Source organism: Scyliorhinus torazame, chromosome 16 (assembly GCF_047496885.1).
Source record: "Scyliorhinus torazame isolate Kashiwa2021f chromosome 16, sScyTor2.1, whole genome shotgun sequence".
NCBI lineage: Eukaryota > Metazoa > Chordata > Chondrichthyes > Carcharhiniformes > Scyliorhinidae > Scyliorhinus > Scyliorhinus torazame.
This window is the reverse complement of record NC_092722.1, coordinates 192,469,482-192,482,535: the sequence shown is the minus strand read 5'-3', so window position 1 is coordinate 192,482,535 and position 13,054 is coordinate 192,469,482. Positions and strand designations below refer to the sequence as shown.

Sequence of the window (13,054 nt, the reverse complement as noted above, 5' to 3'; positions counted from 1 at the left end):
ATGGTTACCTGTGAGTAACATTGTGTGCATTTGACTGGAAATCACGGTGTAAAATCCTTGTGGAATAGAGTTTATCAACAGCAAGTTCTTTATTTTCTATTTTTGTTTTATCCGTGTGACATATACCCCCCCCCCCCCCCCCCCCCCCACTTGCTGTACCAGCTGTACTGTCGCTATTCTGAATTAGTTTGCCAGATTAGAATTGGCAGTGAGTCTGTAGTGTTTGTCGATAGCATACTCCCCCCTGAGTCAGAGGGTTGTAGGACATGGTCACAATCGCATCAGCCATCATCTATTTGAATGTCAGCACAGGCTCGAGGGGCCAAGTGGCCTTCTCCTGCTAATATTTCTTGTCGTCTTACGTTCAAACCCCTCCTCAGAATTTGGTCACTTCAGATATGGTACTGAGGAAGTGTTGGATGTGCTGTCCTGCACGTGAGCTGTTAAGCAAAGGATGCATCTACCCTTTCAGCTGAATGGTGAAGATCTGAAGATCACTATGTTGAAGAAGAGCAGGGGCGTTATGTCCTGCCCAATAGCCATCCCTCAACCAATGTTACCCAAACTGATTATCTGGTCCATATCCCACTGATGTCGTGGGATCCTGCTGTGCAGATATGTTTCCATGTTTCCTACATTGTTACAGTGGCAACACTTCAGAAAACTATTTAAATATAACTGGAGCCCGTTGTGTGTCCTGAGGTTATTAAAGGCGATATAAAAATGCAAGTCTTTCCTTCAGTGCGTTGGGACGTTTAACTGCATTTCAGATGCTTTACAAATGTTTTTTTATTCGTTCATGGGTTGTGGGTGTTGGCGACTGGACCGGTATTTGTTTCCCATCCCTAATTGCCCTTGAACGGAGTGGCTTCCTCGGCCATTTCAGAGAGCAGCTCAGAGTCAGCTGTCGACCCGAGTCTCACGTAGGCCAGGCCGGGTGAGCACGGCCTTCTCGAAAAGACAAGAATGAACAGATATTTTTAATGACAATCACAATGGTTTCACGGCCATCGTTTGGCTTCAATTCCAGATATTTATTCAATTCTAATCCCACCATCTGCCATGATTTGACCCTGGGGCTCCAGGCGTGACCCTGGGCCTCAGGATTACGAGTTCAGTGACAATTAACTCGATTTGCCCATCCCGTTGCACCCAGCGCCAATCCCGTTGCGCCAGAGGCATAGCGGGAGAAGCCAAAAAGGGGTTTTGTGGCAGATGCCGAGCGCGATGCACCCAACCTGTTACGCCCGGGGCGATCTGGATTAGGCTCTCGCTGCGAGTGATCCAGGTAATCATGTTTGAATTCATCATTAGGCTCATTTAAATATGTGCAGTCCATATGAGGTGGAATGGTCCACAGCGGCCCACATGGCGGGGGGGGGGCGATGTCCCGATGCCCCCGAGACCCAGATGGATGGACCCAGGTCACCCTCATGCCTGGGTGTTGGGGGGTGATGCAGACGTTTAGTGATGGGGGGCGGGGGAGGTTGCCTCTCCAGGGTCGAGAGGTGAGGGGGGCGGGGGGGGGGGTCACGACGTCCATGGGTGCGGGATGTAGAGGTCCCCCCACCTCACTGTGAGATCTGGGAGCCCCGATCTCTGAGGAACCGATCTTGTTGGCGACTTTAGTTCCCCACTGCACAAAAAAATTCTAAATGTGGGCTTTTCCAGGGAGGAGCAGCCCAACTATGTAACGGCACTCTTTTCTTTTTCAGTAACCTGGCGGGGTACGCTCCCCGCACCCTCTCCCCCCCCCCCCCATCCCCACCCCACCCCACCACCCCCCTCACCCCGCAGCCACGCTTAGCGTCATTTCCTGCACTGAGGACCAGATGGTGGCCCAATCTCTTGAAAATGAAACAAAATGAAAATCGCTTATTGTCACAAGTAGGCTTCAATGAAGTTACTGTGAAAAGCCCCTAGTCGCCACATTCCGCCGCCTGTTTGAGGAGGCTGGTACGGGAATTGAACCGTGCTGCTGGCCTGCCTGGGTCTGCTTTCAAAGCCAGCGATTTAGCCCTGTGCTAAACAGCCCCAGGTGACCCAAGCCCCAGTCTGCATTACCCCCCAACACCCAGGCATGAGGGTGACCTGGGTCCATCTTCACCCGCTGACCTCACCCCCAGACCGTCCCAATGCCCCATCTCATCTAAAAGGGGGTCATCGACCCCAACTCACACAGGCAGCCCACCACCGGGCATGAGCCCGACGTGGGCTCTGCCACCCAGCCCGGAGGCCAACTACCCGGAGGAACACAAGGCTACACAACGTAACTTGAGTTGTATAAGGGGCCTCAGCGGGAAACGAGCGGCCGAGGCTCCACATTGCCCCGTCTTGCACGCTGGGGAGCTCCGCTCGCCGGAATTCCTCAGTGTAGCAAGAGATTGGAACAGCATCTTTAACTGGCACCCTGAACTCTGAGGCTCCCAAAGTGAACCCTGACCCCACTCCAGTCCCAATGCACTATGGGAGGGTTCCCGAACCCCCTGCAACATTCATACAGGGCACCCCTGGCCCAATTATGCACACATAAAAATTGCCAGGTTGTCACCTTGGCAGTACTAACCTGGCACCCTGGCAGTGCTGCAGCAGGGGTGGTGCCAGGCTGCCAACCAGGTGGCACTGCCAGGGTTCCCAGGTGGCACCAGCAGTGCCAGGGCACCATCCTGCCCAAAGGGCACACAGCTGGGGACCTCTGATCCCCTTGAAGACCCCCATGAGTGCCATTCCATCTGGTCCCAATTTGTGGAGTCCAGATCTAAACAGCGCTCACCCGAGGTGAAGGGGATAAATCCCAAATCCTCAGGTACCCCGGGAATCTGCACATTGGAGCGAGGCTCACTGCCTCGCTGTGATATGCAGATTTGCCAAAATGTGATCCCGCCCACAAAGGGCGGGATTTACATTTCAACGTCTTGCGAGATCCTGTTGGATTTCGCGAGACCTTGCGAACCGGGTAGACCTCAGGAGTGAGGTAGATCCCGGGAGCGGGGTCTCCCGGCTTCTATTGGCCACACTGCGCTGCGGTGAGCTGCTTTCCGGGCACAGGGTGGCCAATGAATCGCGGAGTCATTTACTGGGAGAATCGCCCTCGATGACCACCACTGGCTCCCCGAGGAACGTTGTTGATGTTTGGCTTCCATTTATTAAATAAACCCCAAAAGACGATTCAAGGTTTTATGATATACAGTAGTTCATTAGCACAGTAGACACTGCCCTTTCCCACCTGGGACCAGGTTTGAAATCCAGGATCGTGTAGCACCAACAAGACTGAGGTTAATTGTGATGATCTCAATGGTGAACAAGCTGGGGATTGATGTGTGGCGAAAAGCTGCTGATGTGTCTGCAGTCTTCTCCTAGCAAGGGGGCAGCAGCTTGAGGGATAGGGTAGTGAGGTTAAACAGGGCTGAAGAGAAAAAATGGTACAGAGGCTCAAAGGCAACATTCTGGAGAAAATGGCAAAAACATGAAGGAAAAACAGAAAATGCTGGAAAAGATTCACAGGTCTGGCAGCATCTGTGAAGACAAAACAGTTAATGATGGTATTTTTATTTTTCCAATCTTTATTGTCACAAGTAGGCTTACATTAACACGGCAATGAAGTAACTGTGGAAATCCCCGAGTCACCACATTCCGGCGCCTGTTCAAACAAAGAACAAAGAACAAAGAAATGTACAGCACAGGAACAGGCCCTTCGGCCCTCCAAGCCCATGCCGACCATACTGCCCGACTAAACTACAATCTTCTACACTTCCTGGGTCCGTATCCTTCTATTCCCATCCTATTCATATATTTGTCAAGATGCCCCTTAAATGTCCCTATCGTCCCTGCTTCCACTACCTCCTCCGGTAGCGAGTTCCAGGCACCCACTACCCTCTGCGTAAAAAACTTGCCTCGTACATCTACTCTAAACCTTGCCCCTCTCACCTTAAACCTATGCCCCCTAGTAATTGACCCCTCTACCCTGGGGAAAAGCCTCTGACTGTCCACTCTGTCTATGCCCCTCATAATTTTGTATACCTCTATCAGGTCGCCCCTCAACCTCCTTCGTTCCAGTGAGAACAAACTGAGTTTATTCAATCGCTCCTCATAGCTTATGCCCTCCATACCAGGCAACATTCTGGTAAATCTCTTCTGCACCCTCTCTAAAGCCTCCACATCCTTCTGGTAGTGTGGCGACCAGAATTGAACACTATACTCCAAGTGTGGCCTAACTAAGGTTCTATACAGCTGCAACATGACTTGCCAATTCTTATAGTCAATGCCCCGGTCAATGAAGGCAAGCATGCCGTATGCCTTCTTGACTACCTTCTCCACCTGTGTTGCCCCTTTCAATGACCTGTGGACCTGTACTCCTAGATCTCTTTGACTTTCAATACTCTTGAGGGTTCTACCATTCACTGTATATTCCCTACCTGCATTAGCCCTTCCAAAATGCATTACCTCACATTTGTCCGGATTAAACTCCATCTGCCATCACTCCGCCCAAGTCTCCAGACAATCTAAATCCTGCTGTATCCTCAGACAGTCCTCATCGCTATCCGCAATTCCACCAACCTTTGTGTCGTCTGCAAACTTACTAATCAGACCAGTTACATTTTCCTCCAAATCATTTATATATACTACAAACAGCAAAGGTCCCAACACTGATCCCTGTGGAACACCACTGGTCACAGCCCTCCAATGAGAAAAGCATCCCTCCATTGCTACTTTCTGCCTTCTATGGCCTAGCCAGTTCTGTATCCACCTTGCCAGTTCACCCCTGATCCTGTGTTCGGGTACACAGAGGGAGAATTCAGAATGTCCAATTCACCTAACAGCACGTCTTTTGGGACATGTGGGAGGAAACCAGAGCACCCGGAGGAAACCCACGCAGACACGGGGAGAACGTGCAGACTCCGCACAGACAGTGACCCAAACCGGAATCGAACCCGGGACCCTGGAGCTATGAAGCAACAGTGCTAACCACTGTGCTACCGTGCTGCCCATTCTGATTGAGTGAATTCCTCTCTCTGATCTATTGTGTATTTAAAGCATTTTTGTTTGATCTGAAAGATTCAAAGACTCCGACCATGATTCTCCAGCCTCATTGCGCGAGAATCGCAAAACATGGCCGGTGAATAGCAGGGGAGGCGGAAATCAGGAACTGCGCCAGGTGGCAAACAGTTTCTCCTGTAGGCGAAATCGGGATCTCGCCGTAGCGAGGCAAGAAACCAATTAGCACCACTTAAGCCCCATCTCCATACAATTAACATGAGCGAGCCCATATCCAATAGCCTCCGGTCATTCAGCGGCCTCCCCAGCAAGTGGTCACGCTGACGCCGATTAGAACTCCTTTTGAAAAACGTGAACCTGGCGGATGGGCTTCTGTGGGGGGCCGAGGAGGTGATCAGCCATCTCCACGCACAGGAAATGAGCCAGGGGGCACTGGACTTGCTGCCCCTGTGCTCAGGTGGAGGTATTGGGGCTGGGGGCGGGGGGTGGGGGGGTGGGGGGTGGGGGGCGCAGGGGGTGGGGGGGGGGGGGTCTGCGGGCGGTGGGGTAGTGGGGGACAACGTGCGCGAATCCACCATGCCAACCCCTGAACTGCGTGTTCCCGTTCCCGGGGGCCTGTCTGCCCCACCGACCTCCCATAGCTCCCACTGACCGCAGAGGCCTTTGGCCTTACGGTTGAATCCTTGGGATGTGCTGCATTTGCCTAAATACAGGTCGGATACTAGGTGACAACTTGCTCGTGGGAAAGTGAAGGCTGGAAGGGTGAATGGTGAATCACAAGAGAATATTTAGCAAAAACTCCAAACCGCAAAACAATTAGATTTACCCAAGTGTTTTCTTTCTAAGATTGGCAGCAATCATTTGCAGACTAATACTGTGAGTGAGTGTGTGAATCTATCCACACATTTTAAACCTTCAGCTGAAAGGAATGAGTGGGCAGTAATCACTGCCACCTCACACTGCATCCGGCTACAATTCCAGCTGTGTAAAACCATTGGAAATGTACAGCGGTGAGCACATAGGGATAGGGCGGTCAGGAGGAGTCCATCATCAGCTGTGTTGAAGGGTGCCACCCAAAACTATTAACCTACCTGTTCACCTTCAGGTCACTGAACAACAACAACTTGCATTTATATAGCACCTTTAACACAGAGTGCTTCACAGGAGTACACCAAGATAAAACCTAATACTGAGCCACATAAGGAGCTATCAGGACAATCAAAAGCATGGTGACGTGTCAGTTTTACGGAGCACCTTAAAGGAGTGAGAGACGGAAGGTTTACCGAGGGAGTTTAGAACTTGGGGACTCAGCAGCTTAAGGTAAGGCTGCCAATGATGGGTGGAAGAAGTGAGTGGATGCTCAAGACGCCAGAATTGAAGGGATGCAGAGATCTCGGAGGGTTGTAGGCCTGGAAGAGGGATTTGAACAGAAGGGTGAGAATTAAGCTGATAGCTGGAGCTTGCCTCATGGCGAAAGATTGAACAGGTTGGGTCTATACTCATTGGAGTTTCGAAGACGGCGAGGTGATCTTATTAAAACATAGAAGATTCTGAGGGGGACTTGACAGGGTGAATGCTGAGGGGATGTCTCCTTTCTGGGGGAATCTACAACTTGTGGGCACGGTTTCAAAATAAGGGGGTCTCCCATTTAAGACGGACACGAGGAGGATCGCTGGTGTTTGGAATTGTTTTTCACAGACATCAGTGGAGGCTGGGTCGTGGAATATATTCCAGGTTGAGTCAAACGGATTTTGGATTGAAAAGGGAGCCAAAGAATGTTCTTTTGCTACTGGACTGGGAGGCAATGTAGGTCAGTGAGCACAGGAGGTGCGGGTGAGCGGGGCAGAATGAGGATTTAAAAATCAGCAGCAGTTTCGGGGGAGTTCAAATCTATGGAGTTTCTATTTCAGATTTTGGATGTTCTTTAATTCTGCATTCAGTGGCGGGCTCTTACCTTCAGGCATGCGTGGGACTCAATCCTGGGATCATTATCTGAACGATGGGATCAGTCAATGCCAGCAGTTGGGACTTATTCCAATGCCGTGTGTGCAGTTGATGATCTCTCTCGCTCACACACAGCATGCTAGACCAGATACTATAAGCTCCTTGCCTGCTGAGCACCATCTATATTCTATATTGTTTTTTTTCACTTGAGGCTCGTATGAACCATCGAGTCTGTGGTTCCCTTGGCAACCATATTCACATTTTATTCGCTGTAACCACAAGCAGATGTTTGTATGTGAGTGGTGCTTTAGCTGAAGGCTGCCTACCCTTCACAGAGAGAGCGAGAGAGAGAGAGGGAGAGGGACTGTGAAAGATACGTCAATTAAAAAAACAAAACAATTTGAGACTTCCTAGAATCGTGGACCGCAACAGAGCTGTGGATGCATCACAGGATGGTTCTGTAACGAGCCTCTGTGAGAGGGATTTCAATCAAATAGGGAAAAGAAAGGAAAGGTTTGGCGTGTTTGGTGCATCGCAGAACTCTCTTCACCATTGTCGATGCTTGTGTGGACTTTGCATTTCAAATTTCAAATTATTTTGTATTTAACAAGAAACACATCTCACCCAGCTTACATTCAGAATGAGCCTCTGCAAGAAACGCTGCAAGAGACAACTGACTAAAGTAGCTCGCTTCTTCTTCAGGGTCCTTACCGGTACTTTAAGTCAAGGTAAGGGACCATCTAACAATAGCCTAGCTTTTGGTCAAAGGCTGTGTTACCTCAAAGTGTTTCTACCTCCATCTTTCTGCTGGCCCTTTGTGGCCCCAAACTGTAAATTTGCAAAGCATTGGCATGGCATTTATAAGGTGTATGGTGATGCAGAGGAGAGGTTGAGCTAATGGGACAGCTCTTTCAGAATGCTAGCAGAGGCGCGCTGGGCTGAATGGCCGCCTCCTGTGCTGTAAGAATCTCTGAATCTATTTTACAGTGATGTAAATGAAATGTGTCTCTTTGATGGCGACGGTGAGATGAAATTCTTTAATGTCCAGGAAGCTTGTTGTTTGTCCGCCAAGATTTTCACAGTGGAGAGCAGGGTAACGGGTCTGTTTTTGTACAGGGGTTCGTCTGTCAGGACAGAAGGTGGTTTGGTTGGCTTTGGTTGTGTTTCCTTATGTGGCTTCACTTGATATTGAAGCTGAGTCAGGAATGATCTGTGTCGTTTTGTTCCTGTTTTGTCCCCTCCTCCCCCACACATACTGACCTCCTATCTGGCTGCACATTGGGCCATAGTCAGCCGCCCCCACCCGCGTGTGAGCCCAGAGAGTGAGGGGTGGTTTTCTTTTGACCTGGGGTTGTGGGGAATTGTAGCTGTGCCTGATCTTGTCTGCACCGAGCTGGATTTTCCAACAGGAGAGAGAACCCTGGCTGATCTTCACCCTACCCAGGGGTCAATTTAGCCAGAGGTTGGCTGAGGTCAGCTAACTCAGCATAGACGGGGAATCAAGTGGGAGACCTTCCTGCCGGTCCCTGTGATATGCCCCCTCACTGGGACCTGCCGGGCTATTGACAGGAAGGGTACAGGGTCAGGGTGCAGTGGCAGGTTCGTGATGGGAATCAGACTCACTGGCCTGTCAGGGTGACCTTTTCTTGTCGATGTGTTCACTGGCCTGATCCAAAAGGCCCCAGAATACATTACAAAGAAAAGCAGCTGTGTTTACTCCCAATGTGCTCCGCAAAAGTTATCCTTCTGGCAACAAGAGAATAAGCATCAGCCATCGATGCAGTTTGTGGGGTTTCACTGTGTGTAAAATGTTAGCTGAGTTTGCCCACGGAATTCAGCTCAAAGTACTTACAAGGAGCAGTGTCACTCGCAGCGATATCCGGACCATACTCCCAGGGCTTGACGAATGAAACTGGTCTTGTTCAAAGAGCAAAAGAAAGAGAGACTTATATTTCTATAGCACTTTTCACAACCTCAGGAAAACCCAAAGTGCCTTACAGCCAACACAAGTACCTTTAGAGCGTTATCACTATTGCAATGTAGAAAAACGACAGCACTTTGTGGAGAGCAAGTTCCCACAAACAGCTATGTGATAATGATCAGATAAGATGTTTGAGTGATGTTGGCTAAGAAATAAATGTTGCCTGAGAGACCAGGGAGAACACCCCTATTCTTCCTCAGAATAGGGCCTTGGGATATCATACCCCCACCCAAAAGTGCAGAGAGAGCTTGATTCTGTATCTAACCCCGTGCTGTACCTGTCCTGGGAGTGTTTGATGGGGACAGTGTAGAGGGAGCTTTACTCTGTATCTAACCCTGTGCTGTACCTGTCCTGGGAGTGTTTGATGGGAACAGTGCAGAGGGAGCTTTACCCTATATCTAACCCCGTGCTGTACCTGTCCTGGGAGTGTTTGATGGGGACAGTGTAGAGGGAGCTTTACTCTGTATCTAACCCCGTGCTGTACCTGTCCTGGGAGTGTTTGATGGGGACAGTGTAGAGGGAGCTTTACTCTGTATCTAACCCCATGCTGTATCTGTCCTGGGAGTGTTTGATGGGGACAGTGTAGAGGGAGCTTTACTCTGTATCTAACCCCGTGCTGTACCTGTCCTGGGAGTGTTTGATGGGGAGAGTGTAGAGGGAGCTTTACTCTGTATCTAACCCCGTGCTGTACCTGTCCTGGGAGTGTTTGATGGGGACAGTGTAGAGGGAGCTTTACTCTGTATCTAACCCCATGCTGTACCTGTCCTGGGAGTGTTTGATGGGGACAGTGTAGAGGGAGCTTTACTCTGTATCTAACCCTGTGCTGTACCTGTCCTGGGAGTGCAAGGTAGAATTATAATGGTAACAGTTGAATTGGAAGTGAAGGATGAACTGACTTGTCTCTTTCTAGTAAGAATATATAAGTGCAAATTAGCAAGCCTGATAGATGAAAGAAGACCCACATCAAAAGAGAATATGACTCTATAAAATATTTAATCTCTAATTAAAATACATCTGCCTAAGAATAGTTAATAACGTCATCATTCTTTTCAAACCTCCTAGTCCAGCGGCTCAGGAAGCAGTTGGAGACAGCTTCATTCTTTAACAAAGCTGCTGGATCTTACATTAAAATAGCATTTGACACAACCTAAAATTGGCATATTCAAATGAATTGTGTTGTCTTCCGCCATCGTACTTCAACAAGAGCCTGCATTTCCACAGCTTCTGTGACGTAACAAAATGTCCCATCGCTCTTCATGGGAACTACATGTAACAAAACTGGTCAAAGGGGTAGATTTCAAGGAATGTCTTTCAGGGTGAAAGTGAGGTCGAGAGGTGTTCACAGGAGGAATTCCAGAGCTTGGGGCGTGAGCAGATGAACTCAAGGCCACCGATGGTGTTGCGATTAAGCCCGGGGTGCTCAAATGGCCAGAAGTAGAGAAGTGCAGATATTCTGAAGGTTTGCTGGGCTGGAAGGAATTACGGAGATGAACGCAAGGGTTAGAGGTTAATAGGACTTTGTACAAGTTAAGATACAGGCAGTAGACCTCCCACTGAGTTTCTGAGTATCACAGTCTTCAGCTAATTTGCCTCACTCATTGTGATATCAAGAAATGACTGAAGGTACTGAATGCTGTAAAATTAATGGGCCTAGATAATATTCCGGCAATGGTACTGAAGACTTGTGCTCCAGAACTTTCCATGCCCCCAGCCAGGATGTTCCAGTACAGCTACAACACTGGCATCTACTCGGCAATGTGGAAAACTACCCAAGAATGTACACAAAGAACAGGACAAATCAAACAATATCAATTAGCACCCTATCAGTCAACACTCTATCATTAATAAAGTGATGAAAGGGACCATTGACAGCACTATCAGGTGACATTTACTCAACAATACCTGCTCATGGACGCTCAGTTTGGGTTCCACCAGAATAATTTAGCTCATGACCTCATTAATAATAATACTAATCTTTATTGTCACGAGTAGGCTTACATTAACACTGCAATGAAGTTACTGTGAAAATCCCCTCGTCTCCACATTCCGGATCCTATTCGGGTACACAGAGGGAGAATTAAGAATGTTCAATTCACCGAACAAGCACGTCTTTCGGGATTTGTGCGAGGAAACCGGAGCACCCGGCGGAAACCCACGCAGACACGGGGAGAACGTGCAGACTCTGCACAGACAGTGACCCAAGCCGGGAATTGAACCTGGGACCCTGGTGCTGTGAAGCAACAGTGCTAACCACTGTGCTACCGTGCCGCCCATTACATTCTTGGTCCAAACATGGACAAAAGAGCTGAACTCCGGAGGAGAGGTGAGAGTAACTGCCTTTGACATCAAGGCAGCATTTGACCATTTTGGGTTGGGCTGACAAGTGGCAAGTAAAATACATGTTACACAAGATCCAGACAATGACCATATCCAACAAGAAAGAATCTAACCATCTCCCCTTGACATTCAATGGCATTACAATCACCGAATCCTCCACCATCAACATCCTGGGTGTTAACATTGATCAGAAACTGAACTGGACCCAGCCACATTCATACTGTGGCTACAAGAGCAGGTCAGGAGCTGGGAAATCTGTGAAGAGTAACGCACCTCCTGACTCCCTAAAGTCTGTCTACCATCTACAAGGCATAAGTCAAGCGTATAATGGAATACTCCCCACTTGCCTGGATGAGTGCAGCTCCAACAACACTCAAGAAGCTCAACACCATCCAGGGCAAAGCAGCCCCGCTTGATTGGCCCCACATCCACCAGCTTAAACATTTATTGTCTCCACCACTGACGCACATTAGGAGCCGTGTGTACCACCTACAAGATGCATGCAGTAATTCACCAAGTCTCCTTAGACAGCACCTTCCAAATGCACAGCCTCTACCACGGGCAGCAGATACCTGGGAACACCACCAACTGGAGGTTCCCCTCCAAGCCACTCAACACCCTGATTAAGAAATATGTTGCCATCCCTTCACTGTCGCTGGGTCAAAATGCTGGAACTGTGGGTGTACCTCCACCATATGTGGCACAGCAGCTCAAAAAGGCAGCTCACAACCACCTTCTCAAGGGTAATAATGGTTGGGCAACAAATGCTGGCCTCGCCACCACTTCTGATCGAATAAATAAAAGAAACGTGATGGATAGAGGGCATGGACGGGATTCTCCATCCCGCCAGCCGGCCAATGGGATTTCCCATTGTGGGCAGCCCCATGTCATCGGGAAATCCCCGGGCGTGGTGCGCTGCCAGCGTTACACAGAATCCCGACAGCGGAGAATCCAGCCCCGCATCTATGCAGGGCGGGAAGCTGGCCTGGAGCGTGTTGGAATATTTGAGTTTGGAGGTAAGAATGATCCGGATGAGATTTTCAGCAGCAAGTCATTGAGGCAGGGATGAAGTTAAGGCAGCCATTAGCATCGCTGTATAGACCGGAAATCCGGCTGTAAGTTTACATTTTTCAAACTCCAGTTCCTTAGTTTACAAGCATAAGGATCATATATAATCGCGGGTTCGTCTCTCAAGAAAAAAAAAGGTTTGAGGATACCCTAACAATGTCTTTGAAATTATGAAAAGTTTTGTTAGGATAGGCATGGAAAATATGTTTCCACTTGCTGGGAGACAGAACTAGGGACATTAAATATTAAATAGTCGCTCATAAGTTCGACAGGAAATTCAGAAGAAAGGTCTTTATTCAGAGCGGTGAGAATGTGGAACCCACCACCACGTGGCGTGGTATAGATACATTGAAGGTTAAGCTCGATAAACACCTGGGGAGAGGAATGGGAGGATATGTTGGTGGGGTTGGGTGAGGAAGGATGGGAGGACCTTGAGTGGAGCATAAACAGCAGCGGAGAGGTAAAAATAGAAAATGCCGGAATAATTCAGCAGGTCTGGCAGCATCTGTGGAGAAGGAACACTCAGAAGCTCTGAGGAAGAGTCATACAGACTCAAAATGTTAACTCTGTTTCTCTCTCCACAGTTGCTTCCTGAGTTTTTCCAGTACTTTGCTTTTATTGTCGCAGTGTACAGTGGGGATTAATGGGTGTTTCTCTGGTTGGCAATCAGTAGCTAGTGGTGTCCCTCAGGGATCAGTGTTGGGCCCACAATTGTTCACAATTTACATA

At 49.0% G+C, this 13,054-nt stretch overlaps 1 protein-coding gene across 3 annotated transcripts in view; it reads left to right on the top strand.

Annotated features, from left to right (window-relative positions):
* LOC140393345 (A-type potassium channel modulatory protein KCNIP2-like) overlaps positions 1-13,054 on the top strand; it is a 613,874-nt gene that overhangs the window by 243,673 nt on the left and 357,147 nt on the right. The window contains exon 1 of one of the 3 annotated variants that reach the window (XM_072479705.1): positions 7,279-7,667. The exons of the other annotated variants lie outside the window; for them this stretch is intronic. Within the exon in view, the coding sequence (XP_072335806.1) occupies positions 7,580-7,667 (88 nt within the window). The 5' untranslated portion in view covers positions 7,279-7,579. Of the gene's footprint in view, positions 1-7,278; positions 7,668-13,054 lie in introns of those variants that run through there. 3 annotated transcript variants of the gene reach the window in all.